General features: G+C 48.2%; 2 protein-coding genes across 3 annotated transcripts in view; one reads left to right on the plus strand and one right to left on the minus strand.

Moving 5' to 3' along the window:
* Positions 1-5,466, plus strand: part of Sdk (sidekick cell adhesion molecule) — a gene marked incomplete in the record, with an annotated part of 89,813 nt that extends 84,347 nt beyond the window's left edge. Inside the window, 1 exon segment of the mRNA XM_077670986.1 lies at positions 1,228-5,466. Coding sequence (XP_077527112.1) covers positions 1,228-1,467 — 240 coding nt within the window.
* A 106-nt stretch (positions 5,467-5,572) lies between these two features.
* LOC144138611 (meteorin-like protein) lies at positions 5,573-24,381 on the minus strand. 2 transcript variants are annotated; one of them, XM_077670988.1, is made up of 4 exons: positions 24,124-24,381; positions 9,222-9,613; positions 8,630-8,686; positions 5,573-6,973 (listed from the first exon to the last, which is right to left on the minus strand). In XM_077670988.1, exons 1-4 carry the CDS (start codon positions 24,240-24,242, stop codon positions 6,681-6,683), a joined length of 861 nt encoding a protein of 286 aa, XP_077527114.1. In that variant the 5' UTR covers positions 24,243-24,381; the 3' UTR covers positions 5,573-6,680. The 2 variants fall into 2 exon arrangements, with proteins under 2 accessions (XP_077527114.1, XP_077527115.1); XM_077670989.1 differs by lacking the exon at positions 24,124-24,381 and adding an exon at positions 10,486-13,031.
* Positions 24,382-24,610: the final 229 nt, after the last annotated feature.

Below are 24,610 nucleotides of genomic sequence, written 5' to 3' on the forward strand. Positions count from 1 at the left end.
CCGCCTGATCTGCCTGCTACTGCCTACTTCACGCGCTCACTGCGCATCGCCGATATTTACCCTGGTTTATTTTATGTTATCAGCTGGGTTCCAGTCTATTCATTCTATCAATTGTGGCTCTGAACAGTGACGTTAATGCGGGGATATGGTTTGAGATCGGTGCGAGATTACGAGAAGTTGCGCGGCTCGTAAAAAAAGTTTTGAAATGTGGGGCGTACGACTTCGGCGTGGTTTGTCCTTGATTGCGAAATGCGGTGCGTGCGTCTATAATCGGGTTCCTGAATTGAACTCTTTGGCTCGTTGGGGTGTTATAAAATGCTGAGGTGTTGCTGTGCTTCGAAGCGCGATCGCGAGCCTCGGCCCGGGAGGGAACGGTCGGCACGAAAGTTGCGGGCTGTGCTGCGGCACCGCAACCTGTCCAGCAGGACTGCATGGTTGCCATAGCACGCGACTAATAACACTTGATGTATGCGAAGTGAAATTTAATGCCCAAATCTAGGTGGCTAAACAGTAACGCTACTCAAATGATCATCGGGTGGACGTGCGCCCCACGGACTGCAACGGGTAGGCTGGGCTATGCGACCGTTATCTCGAAGTTGCTCAACTGTTGCCGTGACTACACTCGTTCATACAACGCAGCCTGGGATTACAAAAATAATAATTTTAGCATTAAAACGGCAAGAAAACACGCCACAATTGCAGAGCCCTTAAATTTGATAATGTTAACGGCAGTTTTGTTGTCAGTGTTGCGTACATCCGCAACACAATATCACTAGTTAGGAAAAAGGTAGTGCAGTTAGAACTTTGTGATACTCTTAAAAAATTCTTTCGCTTAAGTCTGTTCCGGTGTTCTGGGTATTCAAAACTGATTGGAATGTACGTGTACTTGATTCTTCAAATTGCTGAAATTATGATTTTTTTAAGCTCACAAGACGATGTATTAAATGTCCCTACTTGCTCCAAATCAAGATTCTTCTGCTCCAAAATTGAAATTTTGCTGCTCCGAAAACTGCTCCCAAATCTCTTTGGGCTGTCTCACCCTTGCATTCGGGCAAATCTATGTGAGAAAGTTGTCCATTGATATCGGCCACAAGGGCTCACTGATTATGACTCGTTTTTAAGTTACTGAGTCAAATATTCCAGTTTGTAGTCAACAAGGTGACCTGCAGCATTTTTGGTATTAATTCCTCGGGACTCTTGCACGCTCCCTCTCCCTCCCTCTCGCAGGGCTCGGAGAGTGAGGACGACGATACCAAAGGCGACCCGCACTCGTTCGTGAACCACTACGCCAACGTCAACGACACCCTGCGCCAGTCATGGAAACGGCAGCGCGTTGCCAAGCCGCCTAGCTACACCGACTCAGAGCAGGAGAGCAGCGCGGCCATGTGCCTCAACGGCGGACGCGTCGTTCTCAACAACATGGCCGGATCGCGCGCTCCACTCCCGGGATTCTCCTCCTTTGTCTGAGAAGAGAGGGTCTTTTTAAAAGGTCCTCCTTCCTTGGTTAAGTAGCCACCTCTCGTGAAAGAAGTGCTCGGGAGCTCTCTATCAAGATGGTTACCTTGCTGTGCTCCATGTTTTTTAAGGTTGACTTAGCTGTAATGCAATTGACTGGGAGTATTTTCCTTTATAAGGAGTGACTGGTCACGAAATGTGATTGGTGACTCCTTGCTCATCTCTGACATGTCTGAACGACAGAGCATATTTTGAAATGTACGGTCACCTCGAAGGAGCCACCTCTTGTGAAAGAAAAAAAGATTTCCGGCTCCATTTGTAAAGATGTAATCACGTCGATGGACTCCGAAATGAACTTTGCCCCGGAATATTTTTTTTCTTGTTTTGAAGGGGGAGAGGTGCAGCCATATCTGAAAATGGGGCTCTCAAATCTTGTTAGATCACGGGACTGTTTCGCCGCTACGTTTTCGCGCGGATCTTGTTGACAGCATACAGGCGTACCTGTCGGATATGTGCCGCGTGACTACTCGTATGTTCTGTGGCTGCGAAATCGCGGCCGCTTTTGAACATCGTCGAAATGGCAGCAATGTTGGATCGCGAGAGCGGTTGATGTACTTTGACTGCCTTGACCTTGTTCTTCAAGAGCTGCCACTGTTTCCGCACAACGTAGTCACTGCCTAGTTGAGAGCTACTTTGCCTTTAAAGAAAAAAAAATCACTGCCGTGGGTATTTTTCCCAACGACCCGGCCCCTGTGAAAGGGGGGGAGGGTTGAGACTCCGTTTTGACGACTCATCTTTGTTGATTTTTTGCTCAAGACATCAGCAAGGGGTTTGGTCGACTGCTTTGGGCTGTTACAGCCTTTGGTCTCCATCAAGGAAAACGCACCCTGGTTATCCCTTGAACAACGTAAAAAGGGACCAATCCACTTTTATTTCCCGCACTCTCATCTTTCGTTCCAGGAGGGAAGAAAATGTTCATGTTGTTGGCCAAGGCCCTCGTTCTCTAATCATTAGTTTTCATAGCCTTGGTTGTAGATAATCGGGACCACATTCATAAGTCGTGCCATCGTCGCAAGATGCAAATTCATCCCATCGTGTTCAAAGAAAGACATCAGCAATGTTGAGACTTGAGCACAAGAACTGAATATGAACTTCAAGCACAAATATTTGCACGCCGACTCTTTTTGCAGTGGGAAGAAATTTGAAGGGGCTCTCTCTTCTTCTTCTTCCTTTTTTTTTTTTTTTTCTTAATTTTAGACGTTTACGTTAGAAGTGATAACCATTGTGCCATTGGCAAGGGAAGCGCACATCATTTCGCTCTTGCAGCAGCCGGCTTGTGGCCTGAACTGTTGGCCAACTTAGTGGCAGATATGTTCTCAGCTTTGAATTGTTCCCCTTTCATCCAAGGTATGCGTTTGCACATACGTCGAAATACCGCATATGCGATGACAAACAGTATTTTGCCGCTTCCATAGGCAGCCATATGTCTTGTATTTAGAAAACTTATCACGGGCAGCTATCGTCCGAGTGCCTCGTGCCTCACTTTATGCAAAAAAAAAAATGTTTCAAATGTTGTCCGTACCTATCCAGTGATATTGTTATTGCGTCCTTGATCTAACAAAGCCATAAAAGCCCTTTTGGCAAAAACTGTAGTTACAACGGTGGACCGTGGGATAAATGTTACGGGGTAGCGGAACCTTAAAATTAACGTTGACACTTGTGAATGAATTTTGAGTGGTGGTATGATTGATATTGAAGGGAGTGGGATTTGCTGAGGGGAACACCATGCTCACCTCCTAGGTAAATGTGGTGTGCTTGCAGACGATCTTTTAGGTCGGCAAGCTTCTTTGCAAGTTCAGTGGTGTCTCTGATGAACTCTACGATGATTCGTTAAGAATAAGCTTTCGGTGCATAGGGACTTTGCGTTGATTAGCCGTACATTGCATTCGTAAATAGACGCTAAAGTCAAAAAAACACATTCCACCCTCTGGCTTGCTCAACAGATAGCCCCGTTAGGCACGTAACACGTATCAGTAGTTTTGAGGTGTCAGTGTAGGGCTATGAGTAGGACTAGAAGTCGAGTAACTTGCTTCCAGAAGCAAACTCTTCTGGCATCTCAGCGGAGATCCTGTCTAGGTTTAGTACCTGTACTTTTGAGGAGTTTGGAGGAACATTAGAAGCAGGTCATAGATTAGGCAACCACGTTTTTCATGATGTGTTCTCATTGCGCTGTGTTAAAAGCGCTGTGCTTCATTTATGTTGTCACGTTTCTACGATTGGTGTTGTATTGCGTGTTCATTTCATGAGGCAGTGATGTCGCGATGCAGTGTGTATTTTTACTGCTTTTTTACACAGTGTGTTGCATTGTCTTGGTGGCTTTAAACATGGATTTTATGAGTTTTAACTTTTAGCTTGGGCTGCAAGATTTTGAACTCTGTAAATGCAGGTTCTGAGCGAAATCAATTCGCTGCAGCCCTTTAGCTACTTAGGTAGTCATGTCAAAATTCACTTATACATGAAAATCTTTTATACGTATCTTAACCAGTGGTCTCAAGCTTGGATGCATTTTGTTCTCGTGTCTCTGGAGTGATGTCATGGGACGCGACCCAGCTGCGAAGGAGTATCTCAACATTGATGTGTTCGATGCCTTCAGCAATCCGTCCAGTCTAGCGGAGTTGAGAAGCCTTTCCAAAAAGCGGTCGTCTCTTTTAAACTGAACAAAATTGAAGTCTACGTAACGTACTTTGATAGCGTGAACGCCGCTGCTCACAGACATCCGTCCAGGACATTTTGAGTGGGAGTGTGAACAACGACTGTCGCATAGCGACGTTGCAGAGCTGTCGCAGTGTTTTGAGCAATGTTTTTGTCCGAAATGATCTTTGTCCCGAGAATTTTTGGGAAAGTAACTTTTGTGGCTGTTTACACCAGTGTCATTCCACTTATTCAGCGTCTTTACTGCCAGGTGGTATTAACGGGTCTACTGCTGACTTTGCGACAGTGCAGTCTGCTTGTATTTCATAATCTGGCATTTGTGGTGAGGTCGTTGCTGGAGCAATGCAGCTTCTTCTTGTATCAAAAATTTCCGTTTTGCGTTTACTGTAACTGGTACTGCACTGCTTTCTTTGAACTTGCAATATCTGCGCAGTATTGCTTATTGGCCAGCTTTATTCTCAGTTTCTTTTGTTTGAAAAGTTGCAAGTGTTTTTCTTCTCGTTTTATTCTCTCTTTTTTTCATTTTTACATTTGCATTGAGAAAATGAATATAGTTGGCTTCGATATTTGGAATCTGTGAACCTCTTAAATCGTGGTCTAGAATATATTTAAAATCTTCGAAATTGCTTCGAAGTGCGCACTTTTTATTCTATCCAACAACTATTGAAAAGGCAGTCTCTAAAATTGTGAAACATTGAGCACGGTATTTTGTGCATAAATGCTGGCTTCACTGTCACCAAAGACGTCAGTAGGCTCTGTTGTCAGTACTACCATCCCTTGCCATTTCGCTTATTAACAGATCGCCATGAACATTTCGCGAGTTGCCTTGTGCCGACCATCGAAGTGATCCCAGGGTGTCTGTTCCGAAACAGTGTTGTGTGACTACCAGCGCAATATCCCCGCATCCTCCCCTGCGCATTTAGTTGCAACGCTTTCAGTGGTGTATTTATTCGTGCGTGTAGTAGTATGCCGCTTTTATTTCTAGTGTGATGCTTCGGAAGAGTTGCAATCGTTCTGTACATACGAACCCGCAGTTTGCCATTGTAAGTGCGGGGAACAAGAGTTTTGTGGGACCACATTTTATTGTAGGCAGTTGTGTACGCATCTCGAATGCCAGTGCTATTTCTGTGCCCACTCGCAGCTGTTTTTTTCTGTCGATTGGGCAGCGAAGGAATCATAAAATAGCGCTTCCGCTTCATACACAAGCTGTGCTTGTTTGTGTCCAGTGTGGTTACTCTTTGGCTGCCCCGCTCCTTTCATTATTTTCATGATTTGTAAATAAATTTGGCTGCCAAAACATGTAGGCAACATCAGCAGCAACTTATTTATCCCCACCGCAAGATGAAGGCCTCCTTAGTTGACTTCCAACTTCTCCTATCTCTGCTTTGCCACCACATTTCTCTGTCTTATCTCTCATAGAGTGAGAGGCTCTATGGCTAAGATATCTAACATTATCTTCTGGTGGTTATTGAACAAGGGTTTTTATGTCAATGCGAGCATAAGTGCTGTACTGCTTAGACAAGGCTTACACCAAAGTATTGGAACAGTTGTTCCTTTAAGCCCCTTATCAGAATTTAGACATCGTTATTGTATCCCTTGCCTACTGGCTCATGCCTGCTGCAGCTTTCATGAAATTTATGAAGCTTAAGTACAGTGCAAACCAGCACATTTCAGCAGCAGCGTGCTGTGCAGCAAAACCAGAATGCTTCATTTGCTTGCGTTGTAAGTTTTTCTGTGTTCCTGAGGGCAGCATACTTGCAACAAGAGACACGTACAGGTGAGACAGGGCTTTTATTATCTTCTCCCCAATGACAGCTTCATGTACGGAGCATATCAAAAAGTAACGAAAACAGGGAAATGCTCAGGTACTCCAAGGTCTGTACATTTGATTTATGGATTGCACTGGAAGTCCTCAATCACTACCACCAGGTGGCATTGTGCAGACTCGTCACATTTGGAGCTCGTAGCTTGGAGGTATAAGATAGGGCAGATGCAGTTCTCAACACCCACTATATGTGGGAAAGAGGGATGTTTGCTAGCACTGAAGCAGTATTAGCAAATATCCCTTTCCTTCACCCAAATAAGTTGTTGGAACTTCGTTCGGTTAGCTGTCAGGCGAGTTGTGCGAGGTAGGCCAACCTGTCACCTGCTTTATTTCTTGTAGCCTTCACCTATGTCACATGACATGATGGCAGAATCTCTTGTCCATTACGGTCAGGTGGCAGTTGGCTCTTGTCCTGGCTGCAAAGCTTCATGCTCAAAGCCTCGGGAGCAAACCACCCAAGTGGCTTCCAAATGCTGTAGTGACACTTGTCAGTGGCCAAAGGAACACACCCTGCAGAAGACATGCAGTGACTGTTCTCTACATCATCGCCTGTGGCTCACTGGTCACTTCCTGTCCGAGGAACAGATCACACTCTGCACTAAGGTTTCAGCAGCCTTTTGCTGTGTCGTAGACTTTCACTGCAACCACACGTCTGTGGTCATTTTTGCGCAACACGGATAATCGCGAGTCACGTGTTGTCCGTGCCTGCCGTCTCGCCTTCATACTTGCACTGCGGCTTTCCCCGTCGCACAAGTCGTTCCCACTGGGACAGTTTTGGGGCGCACGTGACACTGGCGCGACCAAGGTGCCACCTTGCGAGGATCAAGCGAGCCTCTTGCGTGTCGCGAGGAAAGCCGCATCGTGTGGGTCTCGTGACATACTCGGGCATGCGTCCGCGGTGGGTCTGTGACACCGACAGCCACCAGTTGATGCTGCGGTGGTCGGGGTCAAGTGTGGTGTTCCGCACCATGGCCTCTGCGACTTGAAAAGAAAAAAACGCCAAGTTGAAAACAGACTGACGTTTTGTGGGACTGCGCTACACTTGAGGCAACAGTGAAGTAAGTGAAGTAAAAAATTGGGGGTGGGGTTCATTCTTTTTTCGAAGGAATTGTTAAGAACACAAAATAGCAGTGAATGTTGTTTGATGAGCACACCCCCTGCATGCACGTCGTTAAAAAAGTGGCATGCCTTTGCGTATTTCCAAGTAGCCCAAGTGGGAGTTGTTGGTGGCATCTTGAAAGAAAGTGCAGTAACTGTTCTGTGCCATCTCGCTGTGTTTCTAAATTTCATGTTTATGCAAAGAAAGTCGCAGTGGAACAAAAAGGATTTTTTTGCAACGAAAATCAAACTGCATACAGGCCAAAAAGAAGACTCTGGGCTGCATGAGGCTGAAGACGATATAGGAGCTATAGTGACCAAAAATTCGTGAATGAAAACTGTCCAAGTGTGGTGCTTCCAGTATTACAAGAAAATTAACCTTCGAGACTAGATGGCCATAGTGCATCAGATTTGTGTAGTGACATCGATTGGGTTAGTTTTCACGTAACCCTGTGAACCAGGTGGCTGTGGTAACTGGCTTGGAAATTTCTGCTTGGAAGGAAAGCTTTCTCTTCTTAGGAGGCTTAGAAACCAGGCATGGTCTCGAACATGTAGAGTAACTTTCAGCAATCTCGGGTAGCTGCGGGGGCTGATCAGTAAGGCCGTGCTGGCACACCGCGATGCAAAATTTATCCATTACTCGGGGCACAAACATTACTCTCGGAAGGATGCATGGGCGCTTATGCGCCTCGTTACCAGGAGTCTATCGCGGGGAGTCGGAGCACGTTGTACACCCTTTTTACACCCAAAAGGGTGTAATTAATGCCCGCGAACAGCGCTTTCCTTGGTTCCTCCCATTTGTGTTCGATATGAAATGGCGTGCAGCGTACATTTGGCCAGGGCTGAATTGAAAATTCGTAGATTTTTTGCGGAGCCAACTATTTTTGTGTCTTATCTACACTGTTCACCATCCCTTTGAACTCCGCGCAGGTTACAGTTACACCCTTTGAGCGAGTTCTTGTGTCGTTTCTTCAGCCCTTTTTTTTTTTTTTCGTGTGTTATTTTTAGGTCATAGTATAGATAAACACCGTGTTCACAAGCTACGAACTGCACACGCCGAGTCAAGCCGCGGCTCGGCAAAATGGTTCGCTGTCGCGTTATTGAGGATATATTCGGGAATTATGCCTCGCACAAGTGAAAAGAACTCGAAAATTCGTATTTTTAGCGCGTTTAACGGCTTTCGAACGAATGAAAGCCGCAAACGAAGGTGTCGGGGCGTCTGCCACGAGCGCACCTCGCGCCGGTTGTCCGCTCGTGGCTACGCGCATGCGCCGACCTGCATCACATCATTTCTCTGGCCAAGCGGTGCGCCTGGGCAGACGCACTATGATGCCTAGGACAATAGCCACGTGGCAACAAAGTTCAATTTAGATTCCTTTTTTCGATTCCGAAAAAATTATTTTGACATTTCAAAGAAAATTCCAAACATTTTAAAGTGTTAGGAATGTGCCCTCCGCCATGCTATCTCTTCCTCTGTGATTTCGCGGGAATGGACTTGTGTCAAACGAACATATGCTATTCCTTTGGCGTTTTACTCACCCAAGTCGCTAAAGCAGTAACTTTCGCGTAGCTCCGTCTCGGTGCATGGCCGGCATTCTGAAAAGAAAGGGAAAAGAATGCGTTTATTTTGTTCGTACGTCCATAGGCGATTCGCGCGCGAAAGTTGAATTGAAAGAAATGCAAGGCGTATTCAACAAAAATAGATCCTGTTTGTCGGAGCCGTTGCGAGCTCTAGACGACCTAGCTAAATTAATACCAAGGGTTTATTTCGCAGCATTGCTTGATATTAGCCGAGTTTGTTCATATTGACTAAAAATTTCAGCTTGAACGTTAAAAACCGCGGACGGCAGTAAAGAAAACGCAGACACAATGCTGTCCATTGTGTTTTTCTTTACCTAGCTGAAATTTCCAGTTATTCCGAACTTGATCCGAAGTGTTTACGTGGTGCGTTTTATAAAATCTTAATTTCTTACATGTCTTCCTCATTTTAATGCACCAAAAATTGTTTTCATCAAACTCATTAACTTTTCGTAGCGTCGGGAACTGCACGTTTAGCTGTAACAAACCTCAAAACACGTCTCGGCCACAAAAGGCTCTCTACAAAAGGGGATTTCTCGGAGCTCGCACGTACCTTCCCAACCCTCAAGTCTCTCGAACGACGCCACTGGCTGTCCCGTCGTGTAGGTCATGGTCAGCTGCGGTTTCTTGGATGTCCCCACTGAAGAGGCCGCCTCGAAAGGTCTGGCAACCACGTACACGACCACTGCGCCCTCGTGGGACAGGACGCACTTGGCGCGAGCTCCTGGCCCCGGAACCAGATCTCCCTGCGGCGTCTCGATGTAGACCAGGGCTCCGGAACTGCGAGCTCCGACCCGGAAGCAGGCCTGGAACTCGGGCTCGGCCTTCGACGATCGCCGGACTACGATACGCAGTGCTCCGCGAGGGTAACTCCACCGGACCGTGCCGTGGTCGCAGGAGTCCAAGTACACCGGCAGTACGTCGTCGGGGGACTGAGTCAGGCCGCTGTTTTGAGACAGATACGGCAAGAACATTAGCAAACATTCGTTATAACAAAATCGTTTTTAAAGCGAAGCTTTATTGGACTAAGCTAAAGAAAAATATGGTGGCCCCATGTACGCAGAAAACTCCTCCGGCGCAATCCCATACGCTTACGCGTAAAACAAGAAACAGGTTGTAGATGAGTTGTAAAAACAAGGAGAGAAAGATTGCTCGGGTTGGAAGCAAAAAAAAAAAAAGCCTTTCTGAAGCGACAGCGGAAGGCGCGGACGGATCCGCCCGTTACAGCTTTGCTGGTTAACCAAGAGCGCATGCGCACGTTTTTATTCCAAATATTTCTTTACCCGAAGTGTTTCGTGGTCCCCAAAGCAGTGCATTAAGAGCAAATCATCCCTGCTTTTAACGAGGTATCGCTTATAATGAACCATTTTGTTCCCATTTGGGACTTGGTTACAGCGGGGCTTGCTGTACGTGCTTGAAGGATCTTGATGATAAAATGAACTTTCAAAGCAGAATTTGTCAAAACAAGTGTTCCAACATACGAGGTCGACAGAACGGTTCACATGTGGCTGTGTCTAGGAACAGGTGATTTCTGTCAATGGCGACGAAGCGGTACGGAAAAAAAATAGCAGTGTAAATCCAAAGTACTGGTTAAATGTAAGCATTTGGTTCGTTTTTAAAAACGATGCTGGTAAGCAGGTTTGTCCTTGTGTGCGAATGCATTTGAAGAAAGTGAGACAGCAAAGGTAGATACGAGAGGCCTATAGTAGTCTCGGGTGTAGGTCCATGAACGGCATCGCAACATGTGGGCAAACATCTCAGCGTTTAACGACAGCCATGCTTGCAAGTGTAATGAGAAAAAAAAACGCCAAAATTACCTTCGCATCCAGTCGCAGGAGCGGTGTTGGTCGCTATCATACCTCGAAGGCGGGTTAACGGATGCGCTTTGAATCAACGGCAAAATCGCCGCCGCTGTTACCAGAACCGCGAAGGCTTGTCTAGACGTCACGGCGACACCGATACGCCGCTGGTAACACACAGGTTGCATTCCCACTTTGTAGTCTAAAGAACAACTCGAAGAGAAAGTCCCTCGGCGTCTCCGACGAGAGCGATTCAGCCACGAGAGCAGACGACGCAAAAAAGCCTGCGCGCGTAGCAGACGACAGCGGACGACGTGATGGCGGTATCCGAGCGCGGCGCCGGCGCGAATGGGATCGGCGTACTACGCGGCGCCGGTTTTGTACGCTGGGGGGTCGGCCCCCGGAGTCCCAAGAGAGCTCGCGGTCCTAACCCGCGGATCGTGGGAACCTACGAGGGAGGCTCGAGAGCGGAACGTTCCGAGTTTGCCGTTCCCACGGTCCCGCCTGCGTGGTGCAGCGGGGGAGCTTCGCCGCACTGCTGTTGCGCGCTGGGGTGAAGCCACCTTTCGCGTCGCTGGACAGCTCGCCCCCGTGAACCGCATGTCGCAAAAAGGGAAACGCCCGGCAAGGGCTGTTCAAAACGAACCCGCGCCACTGGGTCGGGAATAACTTCTCTCAGTGTTGAGGGCGGTTTTTGGTAGTGCTGCGGTTCAACGATTTAATTGGGTTATCGCAGGAGGTCGCAGATCGTGGGAGCTCGCGGAGTGGGGTTTGATGGCTTGGTTATAGCAGCGCGCATTTTGCGTGGGAAAGTTTCTGTAGCGCGCACTTTATGGCAATAAGGCTGGGGGGAAGCGGCAAATTTGGGGAGCCGTGCGCTACCGCTTTCGCTAAGTTAATCTAGCGACTGTCTTCAAACTTTAATTACCTCTATCATGCAGTGAGCTTCGTGTTAGGTCAGCACTCAATCTTTTTTTAACAAGAGGAGATGCCGCGGAATGATTGCTAGACAACGCGTCATCTTTCAGTGCAGGGGCGTTTTTTTAATGGAGGCTGTGATCTAGAGCTTATTAAGGGCACTAGCCACTGACATGTCATCCTACCACCAATCCCGTTTACTGAAAAAAATAAAAGACTGTGTGCCCTGCTTTTTAAAGTTGGGTAACATCGAAGGAGGACTGGCGATGGGGTCCCATATCTACACAGTGTTTTGAGAATTTTTCTTAAAATCGCATAAGGCCAGATAGCATTCTGACTCCCGCGGTTTCAAAGGCGTTGGGCTGATGAGCACAAGTACGCGGGTTCGACTCTCGGCTGCGGCTGCTGCTTTTCGGATGGAGGCGAAAAGCAAAAACGCCCCTGTGCACGAGATTTCGGCGCACGTTAAAGATCCCTAGGTGGACAAAATTAATCCGGAGCCCTCCACTACGGCGCGCCTCATCGCCTGCGTTGCGTCGGCGCGTTAAACCCTACAAGTTAACATTCAGCTTCCGCTGTTTTAAATCACTGCATTATCACACTAAATAAAACGAGACATGCAAGTGTGAATTTCGCAACGTAAAAGGGACACCGCCGAGAAAAAAATTGCCGCTTGATCACTAAATACTGCTTCCTCATAAAGAATTTGTCTGGTTTGGTTAAAAAAAAAACTAACAACGGTTTTATAGCCGGTAGAAGGCGGACAGGCATATGCCAACAGCGGCGCGCCTCTGAAAACCACTACAAACATAGAGGCAATTCAATTTTTCACTTTGTAACGATCCCGTTGGAAGTCAATTAAATCGCAAATGGCGAATTAAATCGCAGTTTACCACTACAACCGCCGCATAGGAGCAGCCTGGACAAATTGTACTCTGAGTTTAGTTTTTTTTTTCGTTACTACACGCCCTGATTAAATATGGTATTGTTAAATTAGGTATAAAATTGAAGCTTTGAAGAGGGCAGTTGAGGGAAGTTTGTTGAGCACCGTTTATTTCTCTTTTGTTGCTGTAGTAAATTTTGTAAAATCTCTTGCATGAATTAGAGCACAAACCAACTGATGCACGCACCCGAAACACTGACGTATGGATGGTATACCGCATTTCCGCACAAATTAAAAACTGCAATCTTTAGACATAATCTCCCAGTAACATTTAACAAATACAAGCAAACCACAAGTTTGTCCAAGCAACAATTAACTTCATTCTTTGTGAGATTGTGAGTGTAAGATTTTGTTGTGGTTGTATTTTCCCCCACTTTCGTTGGATTGTTTAAAGGCATTATGACGTATTATGTTGTATATTTTGTGTCTACCCTTGAAATGCACGCTCCTGTGCTTTTGGAATTTGTGTGCTTCAGCTATTGAAATTGTTTTAAATATTGAGCTGTCCAACAACTTGCATTTTTTGTTTTCAAGAGTACGTGTTTGTTTTCATGCGCTGTTCGCTGCGCCTTCTCACGGTTCCCTGGCTTATGTCAAGCTACTGCAGTAGCTTATAGCTAGAGAACCGTCCAGTGTTTTAGATGCGACTGCATCTCATTCACTCGCCTTGTCCCTGCATCCGGCGCCGTCGGCGTCCGCCCCTCCCCCATTCTCCTCGCCGCGCCAGCTGCGCTCTCCGCCGCTCACCCCCTCTCTTCTCCGATAGCGAACACTCTCTCGCGAGGGGCATTGGATTGGATTCGATTCGATTGGCTTGGCTTGGATTGGATTGGATTTTGATTGGATTAAAGTGTATTGTGTTGGATTGTGTTGCGTCATAGCCGCGGCAGACGCACTGGCGCCGGCGCGTCCCCTCACCGTTATGCGCGCTATAAAACGCGGTGCGTGCGCCGCTCCGCTCCATCGTTAATTCCAGCGCCGTTCCTCCGCTGTCCAACGCTACAACGTGAACCCCCTATGCGTCGCATCTACACAGGGGTTCCCGCGAGGGGAGGTGGGAGTTTTTTTTTTTTTTCTGGAAATAAAATTTGATTTGGTTCGATTTGATTTGATTTGAGTATAGACCCGGCCTAATGACGAGGTCACGCAATAGTCACAACCAATAGTTCGTAAACGACAATGTTTTAATTGGTATTGGTGCGTGTCAATTACAGATGCACATTGTGAATTACAGATGTCCACTGTTGTGCATCTGTGATTGCCACCGCTAGAGAAATGGCTTTACGGGCGAATAGAAGGTTATCACACGACTTTGCCCCCACATCTTTTATTTGAAAAATGCGGCCGTGTTAAAATCTAAGCAAATCTACTATTTTCGTCCGCCGCAGAACTCCATCCTGAAATACCGGACGCAGAAACTACCAGCGTAAGCCAAAGAATAAAGATATGGGGATACTTGAAACAAGAATGGGAAGGCGATAGCATAGTCGGGCCTTCTGTTAATCTGCTGTTGAACTTTGTGATGAGCCTTTCGGCCGCGCTCGTCTCCCCTCGACCAGTTCCCTTGACAGCGAGCAACATTTGGAGCTCGTTCCACCGGCTCGCGTTCGCCAGAAACCTCCTGTCCACCCCCGTGGGCGCTACATAACTCAGTGGTACAATCAGCACAACTTTTGGGCAAAGTTAGTTACTACTACTACTGCTATTACTGGCTTCCCAAGGCGGCCTGCATTGCACGTGCCGCAGCGGCCTACTCTCCCCCCTTGGTGCTGCTGTTTTCCTTTATGCCGCGCGTGCTCCCATTGTCTGTACCGCACGATTTTCTGCGCCTCACAACGCGTGTGCTTGAAACAAAACCAATTAAGGCTTTCGCTTTTAAAAAATTCCCCGACGATTACGAACGATACCCCCTAGTGCGAAATTTGAGCGCTGCGCGAACTGCAGTCTTATCGGCGACGGCGCATAGATGTACTGCTGCGACGGCGCTCACTTTGGATTGTGGCGTCGGCGACGCTGAACTGCTGCTCGGGCGGCTAGTTTATCTGCAATGGCAGACGAAGTGTCATTGGCGCACGCACCACGGCGTGCGCTACTGCGGCGTTATCTCGTAGCGCGTCGCCGCCGCGGAGCACGGCTCGCAAGGCGGCCTTGGCGTATTACCCTCCCCCACGGTGTAAGATATACTTTTAGGTGTGGACACAGCAGCCCCAAAATATGTCAAATAGAGTTGGTGGTGCCGTGGCGCCGCCCGTGGACCTTTGATTGAAAGGACATCTGGTGGCAGAACTCTTAACTAAGCTTCGAAGCGACCGAGGCTTCAGGTGACTTGAACAACGACTGTCCGAAGCCAGGTGGTTCGCAGGCACGAGCGGCATGCGTGTAAAACAAAATTGTTTGAGCTCACCGTGTGAGCTCACACAACGCGATCTTAACGCGTAATTTATTACATTGTTTAAACAGCTGCGAGATTTCGGGCGTCCTACGTTTATTAAGACGCGCGCGCAGCTCCTCAGAACATTGGACACCGGCAGTGAGTTTGACAGCATCGATTCATTTCCGCTGCTTTGTGCATAGACTTACCCCAGTTGTGAAACGTCATTTACGACGAAGAAACATCAGCGTACTCGCCGCCAATTTCATCCATTTCACAAACTGCCTACTTTCCTTGTATGTCGGGGTGTTGTTGCGGCAGCGGACGCTTTCTTTTGCCGCTGCTTGTACGGGGTAGCTTGGGGGGCTGTAGCCAACGGTAAAGTCGACGGCACTGCATCGTTTTCGAGCGCGCACTTCTTCGACATTCAGTAGTACGTCCCCTCAAAGCACCAAAAAGAACCCTTTCGCGCAACCGCACTCTCAGAAAAATTCTGACCGCAAGTAGCATCATTTTCTGCTGGGGATGGCTGCAGAGCACGCATTCATTCGTTTAGGATCGCAGGTAACGTTAATTACTGTCACGTTTTCTTGTCATCCGTTGCAGTACGTACCCAATAAAACATTTGTACCCCATTTTTTTCTTTGTGCAAGCATAAAAAGCGCAGCATAAAATCTCATTTCTGTGAGCGCTCAACGGCTACCGCGGCACACATTCCCTTCGGTTTGGTGTTTTATACCTTCTTTTGATTGTTACCGACTCAAAACCCATGCTTAGAACACGTTGAAACACTGGGGCGAGCGCAAAGGCTTCCGCACGGCTTTCTTCAAATTATCGTCTGCACCCCCCCCCCCCCCCCCCCTCCCGGCGGAACCAGCCAAGCTGCGGCGAGCAGAAATCGAGCAGACGACCGGTTACGGAAGCTGCCGAGAAGGCCCGACAAGGAGCCGAAGGGATCCGAACACCTCCGAGTTGGCGGCGCTCAGGCAGCTTCTTTTCGCTGCCGCTGGCGGGCGCTGCAATCAACGGTCTCAGCGGCGTCAGTTTGGCGACTTTATCAAGACGAAGAGCACACGTTCGTTTTGTAAGCTGTGTCCTCACCTAATAATATATCTTACACCGTGCCCTCCCCTTCACACTTTCCCCATCCTTTTCTCCTCCGCTTTCCTGCTCGCTGCATCTTCGTTCACTCGGTTACAACGAGGCCGACGGCGACGCTAAACGACAGGAGCGGGCTGTTAACAGCTGCGATCTTAATCGTTTTCGTGAACTCAAGAGAGTTACGGAAGACAGCTTGTAGTTCCAAATGTCAACACCACTCCAAAGCTACTTTCTTGAGAAACGAATTTGGCTACCCCCGGAAGTTGCTTTCATTACAGTTCTCCCAGGCACTGCGCTCTTGTGGAGCTGATTGAACTACGCACCACCTTTTGTGGGAATGAGTGTCCAGTTGAACGCCTCAGGGCGCCTTGCCACGCGCAAAGCAGCGCGCGCTATGCATCTAGCCATGCACGCGACGCCTCGCAGCCAACGGTAAGCTAAGTGCCGTTTCTCTGTTACGGACAGCGCCGACACCGGTATTTTCTTTACCAACGGGACATTGAATGCTATCGCATATTAAAACAGCAAATTCTGAATTCTACGCAGTTGTGATTATGCGCTGAAAAAACGTCCAGATCTCTCTTCATCACCATCGTCTTCTTTCATTTTCTGTGCGTGCATGTTTGCGTGCACGCGCTACCGCTCCCACCCAACCCCTCTCTCCGAATAAGCCTAGAGGGAGGGACAAAAGTATTCCTTTCCAATATACGTATTCAGCGTCAGTGGCGCTATGATGCCCCTGAGCCGGAGTCCGGGCCTCCTCTCACAATCTCTCTCCTCTTCTAAAGGCCACGAAATTGCGTTCACCTCACCACAACCACTCCTCCTCCTCCTCCATCGTTGAACAAATCGGCTGTTTCCCTTGATACCTTCCTCCTGTAAAAGATGCTTTACCCCACACTTCCTTGTACTGCGGCGAAACTGCAACACCGTTTCTTGTAGCAACAGCAACGGTATGAGTTATGCAGTTCAACCATAAACGCACACTACGCGTAAACTCTGCGATTCATGCATCCCCCTTTTTTTGTGTGCATAATGCTCATTAGGTTAAAATCACCCCTCCCCTCCCCCTTTTCCCTGCCAGTAAGTCCACGACGCATCCCCCGGCGTTAACACTCTGCATGAATCCCACTCGTTCAGCTTCCAGCTTATAAGTGTGCTTATCGCTACAGTGTGACCTCCAAGATGTCAGTCACGTGGCCCTCGCATGTAGACAGCGCTTTACAAGATTTCAAAGCTATACGAAAGAATTTTCGAAATGAACGTATAGCCCAATGTGGATACAGGTGGCAGGTGCCTTTGTGATGTTCGACGCAGCAAGCATGGTGCGTAAGGCTTAGCTAACATCACTTCCACGTTTGAAAGGACAATGAAGACAAGATGCAAGACTGGTTCATTAAAAAGACTGGTTTGTCCGGATAACAATGGAATCCAATTTTATCGCAAACTTCAAAAAATATTCAAGTATGAAGCACTGGCGACTCCCCCAGCCACTTTCTGGCCAGGTCTGTACGATGTGCACTAGGGTCTTCTTTGTGCAATTGGCGTCGCGCCGACCTAAAGCTAAGAAACATACTGTAGTGGGGCCCCTAGACCCGTTTAGTCCTACCACTTGAATGCTATGCAATCACCACCACACAGACAAGTGATCACTATATGTTTCTAGTGCTGGCCTTTACTGTACGTGTCGCTCGTGCCCATATCACGCCACCGCAGCGCGAAATTAGTTTTTAAATGCGGAGCATTTTTTAGGCTCGCGATGTCACTCGTCGATGTTGTCGGCGCCGTCCACACGCTCACTGCGTATGCGCGTCGCGTCGAGGCGCAGGTGCGCGTCTCTCCCCCGTACCCTCCTCGCTCTCAACAACAGGTGCGGCGGTGCGGGAGGAGCGCGTGTACTCCGTGCGCTCCGTCGCTCTCAACAACAGCTGCGGCGGTGAGGGGGGGGGGGGAGCGCGTCTGTGCGCGCATGCGTCGTAGCTACCCGTGCGCTGCGTCGCGCTCAACAGGAACGGCGGCAGGGCGTGTACACGTGATAACGGCGTGGTGGGTGCGTGGAAAGTTCGCGCGCTTGTGTACGGAAGTGTGCGCATGCACGTCTCTCCCCCGTACTCCTCTCTCTCGAACGCGGGCGGTGTGTACATAAGCGGCGGAGCGCGCGTTCGGAATTCAGTCAAGGGCGTCTTTGCTTGGCTTTCGCTTGACTTGACGCTTTGCTTGACGGCACCAAGCAATAAAGACAGACTTTAACTTTACACTCCTTGCCTTCGCTTCTCCTTCATTCAATAAATAAGTATAATAAAGACGAAATAACAATTAAGCATTCCCAAACCATACCCAATTACGCAACATTCACGCGATACCCCCACTACTCTGCGACGCATTTACTCGAGTTCCCCCCGTGGGAAGATATGCGGGCGGGGTTTTTTTTCAATACAGTAGAATCTCGATAAACGAAAATCGCTCAAACGGAATTGCCGCTTAAACGGAACAGTAATCTGTAAGCTGGTTGGTTTTATATTCCGATAACGTAAAAAAAAAAAAAAAAAATCTCGGCAATCGGAACTAAAATTACCGCGTCACCGTGTAAAAGGAACCACACATTGAACTTCTTGTGAAACCCATAGGTTTTTGCTGGTTCCTGCCGTTACGTTTTTGTTTTATTTTCTTCCTCCATGTCTTTTTTAGCCTCGTTGGCCTCGTAAGCCTCGTCTCGTTAGTGGTCAGCCGTGTTAGCGCAACGAATGCAAGATCGCACGTTCGGTATCGATTCAAGACGCCGAGGTTGCAGGTCTCAGCTCCTGCCGCCTCGTTCGTGCCGTCGTGGTGCTATTCGCGCTTCATTACCGCGTTGCCGTCTTTTAAATTCGGTGGCTCCTCAGCACTCGCGAAGTTGAGGTTTATAGCCACCGTGAAGATGCAGTTACAAGGACTCAAACAAAAATAATTGATGCATTTCGTAGTGCACAGCGACTCAACTTACACGTGAACTTTGTGAGTGCTGTGCCTAAACCTCTTGCAGTTTTCTTGCTTTTTGAAAACTATCAGCTACATAGCCTACGTTCACCTTCTAGTGCTTAGAGTTCCATGAAATGCCCTGAGAGTGTGTACGCGCATAAATTTGAACTTTTGCACGGAACTTATTTTTTACGGTCCCTTGAGGTTCCGTTTATCGAGAGTCTACTGTATTGTATTTTTTTTTTTCATTTTTTTTTACTAAAAAGAAACGTCTAAAAGCGTCTAAACATCTTACGGGCCTGCACTGGAGCTGATTGAGTTAATGCTGGCTCGGTCAAAATTCAACAAAATTGTTTCCTCTTCTTGCCTTCTTTAGGACTGCACCTCTTTTGACATACTCGAATAAAAGAAAGTGGTTGTGTGCCCCTGTAAGTCGAGTTCTGTAAGAAGTTCTGTAGGTAGAGTGTTGTCACAGGTTGAATTTGCATCGGCCGTACAAAGACAACGCCGATGCGGAATCGCTGTGGCGGTAGCCATCATCATTACAGCCGTCAGCATTTTTGAGGAGCCAACACCATTCTCATCACCGTCATTAAGACGAACAAAACTTCATCAGCAGCGCACAGCGTCCTAGCAAACGATGCCGTGTGATTATCGTAAGCGCACCATTTTGTGCAGACCACCTGTTAGCCCGCCGTGGCACAAGTTCGCCTTAACAAAACAACGTTTGAATGCAGCTTTACATTAACAGCTGCTGTGTCGTGGCAGCTGCGAAGTCCACACCGGACCACAAAAGCATTATGAGAAACTTGCTTGACCGTTTTCAGTCACGCACGAAATTTAAAGACAATATTTTTATATCGCGCCTTATTTGAGGCCGTAATCTAGTACTGCACATTCCATGTTTCTATCTTTTGTAACTATTTTATGCAAAAGTATCAGCTTCTGAGAGCGGCGTCTTGTTGTCACTGCAGCTAAAATTAAAAAAAAAATAATTCCACTCGCAGAGCGTTAGCGCCGGATATATCAAGGACAACTACCAAGTGTTTAAAACTGTTGGCTTGGACGGAAAATATATAAAAAGTCGATTTCTGCCGTTCGCTTCCCCACCACGAAACAGCTAGCTTGGTGGAAGAATTGCTTAGATATATATAAGGCTCTATTGAGCACCAGCGTACGGCTTTAAATCTTTCCTTGACACCAAGATAATGCATCAATACGCTAGCGCCCGTAGTTGAGATGAAATGAGATATTTGTGAAGGGCGTCTGCGGTCTACGTAGACGCGATAATAGCAATAATAGTCACGAAGGCCTACACATGGCCACGAATTGCTGCCCGCTTCGAACTATAGTGCCGCTGTAGGAAGCCTTCCCCCATATTTAATGTTTTAGTAAGGAAGAATCCGAGCGCGAAAAAGAATTTTGTTCAGTTTGTCTCGAGGCCTAATGTGGCAGCTGTAAGGCACGTCATTTAGAATAATGGTTTGGTTATTTGCGTCGTGAACTTAGCTTAGCAGCCCATATTTCCAGGCCGAAGCGTACCTGTTTTCGGGGAGTAATTAATGTTCAACACGTGCGTTCATTTTAGGCAGCCGCAGACATATGCAAGAAAATGGGCTACACAAATTATATCGTCTGCTACGATCATCCACCATGGCGGAAGCCGCTAAAGTTCAGTGGCTCCGCCATGCGGACAAACCTCAATGCAAGGACTCGTCTGCTGCAGTGGCTGCAGGTGCGAATTAACCCTCCAAGGTGCAAACCGAGTGGTACACTACCATAGCTAAAAAAAAAAAAAAAAGCTTTAGGTGCGAATTAACCCTCCAAGGTGCAAACCCAGTGGTACACTACCATAGCTAAAAAAAAAAAAACAGAAACCCTCACGATTTGTCTAAAAAAATGCTTCAGCTAAAGTCGGCTTCACTACTAAACACCAATGCATTGCTGAAAAGCCATTTCTTTCAGAGTCCAAATGAGCAGTCTGATACCACAACACCGTGTATAACAATGCTGATAGCATCGATGACTGCGGCGCCAGCAGCTTCACACAAACAAACCTCTGGAAAACTATGACGCACCATACACATCGGTCACGTTTTGAAGGCAACACGGTGCTTCGTACTTTACTGCACATTTTGGGGCAACATTTGGTTCTGATACGTACGTATTTGATATGAAAACATTGCGCTCTGCGCAAGCGCTGACCAGCACTTCGCGTTGCTGCCACGAATAGTCATCGGACTTTGAAGACTGTGCATTACTGCAGAAGATACAAGCGCGGTGACACAGGCTTGCAATTGGAGCTGAACACCTCATATGAAACGAAAACACAGCGCAGCACCGCACCACTCGTGAGCGACTCCACACAACGCCGACGCTCGTAACATTCTTGCTTGCCTCGGCACCGCGCAACGGAACAAACTTCGAACAGACAAGCCCGTACTGCCCGTACTAGAGTGAACTCTACCCGTACGTATGCCAATACGGGGCCAAAATTCGCTCTTCGATGGAATTCGGCCTCTTCTCCATGCCGCTCGTCCGTAGGTCATCCGTAAAACCCGTGGTAAATCTATAAAAAGTGCTTTGTTTATGCGACTTCTTCTACGCGAGTGTCGAAAACAATAACAAACCCGAGTTTCGCAGAGAAAAATATAATGCAAACATCTCCAAAGCATGTCCATGACGTCACGGTGACTAGCTGACGTCATAATAAAAGACAATAAACTCAGGCTAAAAATAAATCTTGATACTGTAATATTAGTGTGTCACTGCCAAAAATATATGCAATACTATTGAAGTAATTGCAATGTAATGCAATTACGCAATTTTTTTGTTGACGTACGTCACTTCCGTGGGGCGCAGCAGCCAGTTCGGGGGGAATCGGCTCGGAAGCCCCGGGTTGCAGCAGACGCAGCCCTTTATAAAATAAGAAGAGAGACCAAGGGCCGAGACGCCCCGGTGGTAGGGTGGTGCTTGATGGCGAATCGAGAAAGACGAAGCAGCTCGAGCGGCTCCTTGGTGTGTCTACAAAGAAATGCTAAGAATTTAAAAGGAAAAAAAGCCGCCCGCATCTTCCCACGGGGGGAACTCGGGTAAATGCGTCGCATCTACTCGAGTCAAGCAAAGCGTCACGTCAAGCGTAAGCCATGCAAAGACGCCCTTGACTGAATTCCGAACGCGCGCTCCACCGCTTATATACGTTGAGGGGACTGCGTAAGCCGGTCCCAGTCGACGACGTTGGCGTACTTGTAAAGCGGCGTGGACTCTAGGTGTTTGAGCCAACCGCGGATGTTGCTTGGCCGGAGAACGGCACACCGGTTATATGCGCAGCGCGCCCGAAGGAGAGGAAACCGCGGAAGAGAGAGTACTGCACATGCGCCGGCCCAAGCGCGTCTGCCGCGGCTATGACGCAACGTGCCGCGGCTATGACGCAACACAATCCAACACAATCCACTTTAATCCAATCCAATCCAAATCCAATCCAATCCAAGCCAATCCAAGCCAATCCAATCGAATCCAATCCAATGCCCCTCGCGAGAGAGTGTTCGAATCCAATCCAATGCCCCTCGCGAGAGATGTGTTCGCTTTCGCCTCGACTCGACGCGCATGCGCAGTAAGCGTGCGGACTACGGACGCCAATACGGGTGACATCGTGAGTTACTGAAATGCTCTGCATTTAAAAAAGAAACTCCCACCTCCCCTCGCGGGAACCCCTGTGTAGATGCGACGCATATGCGGAGCGGCGAAGGGACCGCGTTTTATAGCGCGCATAGCGTTGAGGGGACTGCGTAAGTCGGTCCCATTCGATGACGATGTTGGCGTACTTGTAAAGCGGCGTGGACTCTAGGTGTTTGAGCCAAGCGTGGATGTTGCTTCGCCGGAGAACGGCACACCGGTTATATACGCAGCGCGCCCGAAGGAGAGGAAACCGCGGAAGAGAGAGTACTGCACATGCACCGGCCCCAGCGCGTCTGCCGCGGCTATGACGCAACACAATCCACTTTAATCCAATCCAAGCCAATCCAAGTCAAGCCAATCCAATGCCCCTTGCGAGAGAGGGGTGAGCATGGAGGAAAGAAAAGCTTAGGAGAGGCCCTGACGTCACACCCAGCGCAGCCGGAAACGCCATTTCTGTAAGTCGAATGGCGGACCATTGGCCCTCCATGCCATTGGCGGACTCTTTTTGCCTCTCTCTCTCGGTGCACCTTCTCCGCCTCCTCCGTCCTGTATCGCCTCTCTTGTCGTCTGCATCTGCCAGCGCCGAGCCGGCGGAAATCAGCTGATAGGCAGGTAGAAGGCCGTTTTGCAGCGCGTGACCGTGAACCTAAACGCGCGGTTACACTGTTACACGTCTTCAGTGTGGCCGCAGCAGGTTTGCGAAGCGGCTCGCTCTAACAATGCCGCAATGCTCGGTGCCAGGCTGCAAGTCGCGATCGGTAACCAAGGAATTAGGCGTCACTTTCCAGCGGTTAGTGCATCATTCCGCTGACAAGTATTGCTGTACATTGGTGTGCATTCATCCTTTGTTTGCAATCGCCGCCGTTTATAGGTTCCCAAGCGATGGAGAACGCCGCAAACAGTGGGCGAACGCCGTGCGGCTACCGGACTGGAAAGTGCCCAAGTTTGCGTTGCAGTTTCACTGGCAATCCCAGAAATGACTAGTCAATTAAACGGCCGTTCTATGTATATAGGTAAGCGTACTTCATGCAGATTTCACGCTAAAAAATTGTGGAATGTTTTTACCGTTGTTCGCGTGCCTTCGATAGAATTTTTTGCGAAGGAGGAGGAGGAGTAGCAGGAGGAGGAGGCAAAACGTTTTATTGAGTTAAAAAAAAATGAGAGGGTGGGTGGCGTCAATAACTTTTTTTCGCCAAGTTTAAACTTGTCTCAGTGTCAATAAATTCAAGGTGATATCAGTTGAAAACGTTCATACACTAACCTCGCAGTATGAATTGCGTTGAAAAGCGAAATCCAGAGCGAGACCACAAAAAAGATCCAGATTCCAGATCCAGCACTCTTCCAGTCAACAGACGGACACGGTAATAGGACGATGGAATTATATCAACTGGGAATCTACCTTGTAACAGTTGCAAAAGAACTGCCGCGCATTGCCGGCCTAGCAAACTATATATTGCAGCGGCGATAACCAAACAATTGAGTTGCGAATCGTTCGGTTGCAAGTCGCCTACGTACTGCACACCGTGTATCACTTCCCGAAAATCTACCAGACGGGTGTCCGTGCGTACGACGGGACGCCGCGTTCACGATATCTGCACTTCAATAGGCGCGTCGTGATCGCGACCGGAGCAAAAGCTTGACGCTGTACAAGGTGCACTTGCAAGTAGAAATTAAATGACATATTCACATCGGCGCAGCTGTCGCAACTCGCAGCATCCTTTTCGAGTTCCGCAAGACCACAGCGCAGCAAAGCGAAGCAGCAAACTTCGCAATCGGACGACAAGGCAGGCACTGCCTTTCCTCCATGACTGGCGAACGGCGGGCGGGCCGTTGCTAGGACGCCGTTGCTACGCGACTTCCAATGGCCGCCGAAAACACGTGACTTCCTCCACACTTTTGCCAATGCGCGGGGATAGCTGGGGGCCTCTCCTAAGCTTTTTTTTCCTCCATGGGGGTGAGCAAACTCTATGGGGTGAGCCTCATTTCACAGATGATCGCCCCTACACCCCCTCTTGCTCCTGTCACGTGATCGCAGAGGTCGTGACGTCGACAAAAAGTCACGTTACAGTTTGTCAGGTGACTAACTGTCCAGAGCGAGCGAGGGAGTGAGAAAAAGAGAGAGTTTTTTTTTCTTGTTTCCGTTGTTTCGTGCCCCTAGCAAAAATTACCAATAG

The sequence above is a fragment of the Haemaphysalis longicornis genome, unplaced genomic scaffold (genome assembly GCF_048455015.1).
Source record: "Haemaphysalis longicornis isolate Haplotype H1 unplaced genomic scaffold, Haemaphysalis longicornis Haplotype H1 scaffold_5, whole genome shotgun sequence".
NCBI classification, from domain to species: Eukaryota; Metazoa; Arthropoda; class Arachnida; order Ixodida; family Ixodidae; genus Haemaphysalis; species Haemaphysalis longicornis.

What these genes read in the sequence shown, in the direction of transcription:
- LOC144138611 (XM_077670989.1), bottom strand. Translation starts at nt 10,655, where the DNA reads ATGCAACCTGTGTGTTACCAGCGGCGTATCGGTGTCGCCGTGACGTCT. An exon ending in TCCTGCGACTGGATGCGAAG is followed by an intron (nt 9,614 to 10,485) that starts GTAATTTTGGCG and finishes GTCTCAAAACAG; the next exon opens with CGGCCTGACTCAGTCCCCCG. An exon ending in GAGACTTGAGGGTTGGGAAG is followed by an intron (nt 8,687 to 9,221) that starts GTACGTGCGAGC and finishes CTTTCTTTTCAG; the next exon opens with AATGCCGGCCATGCACCGAG.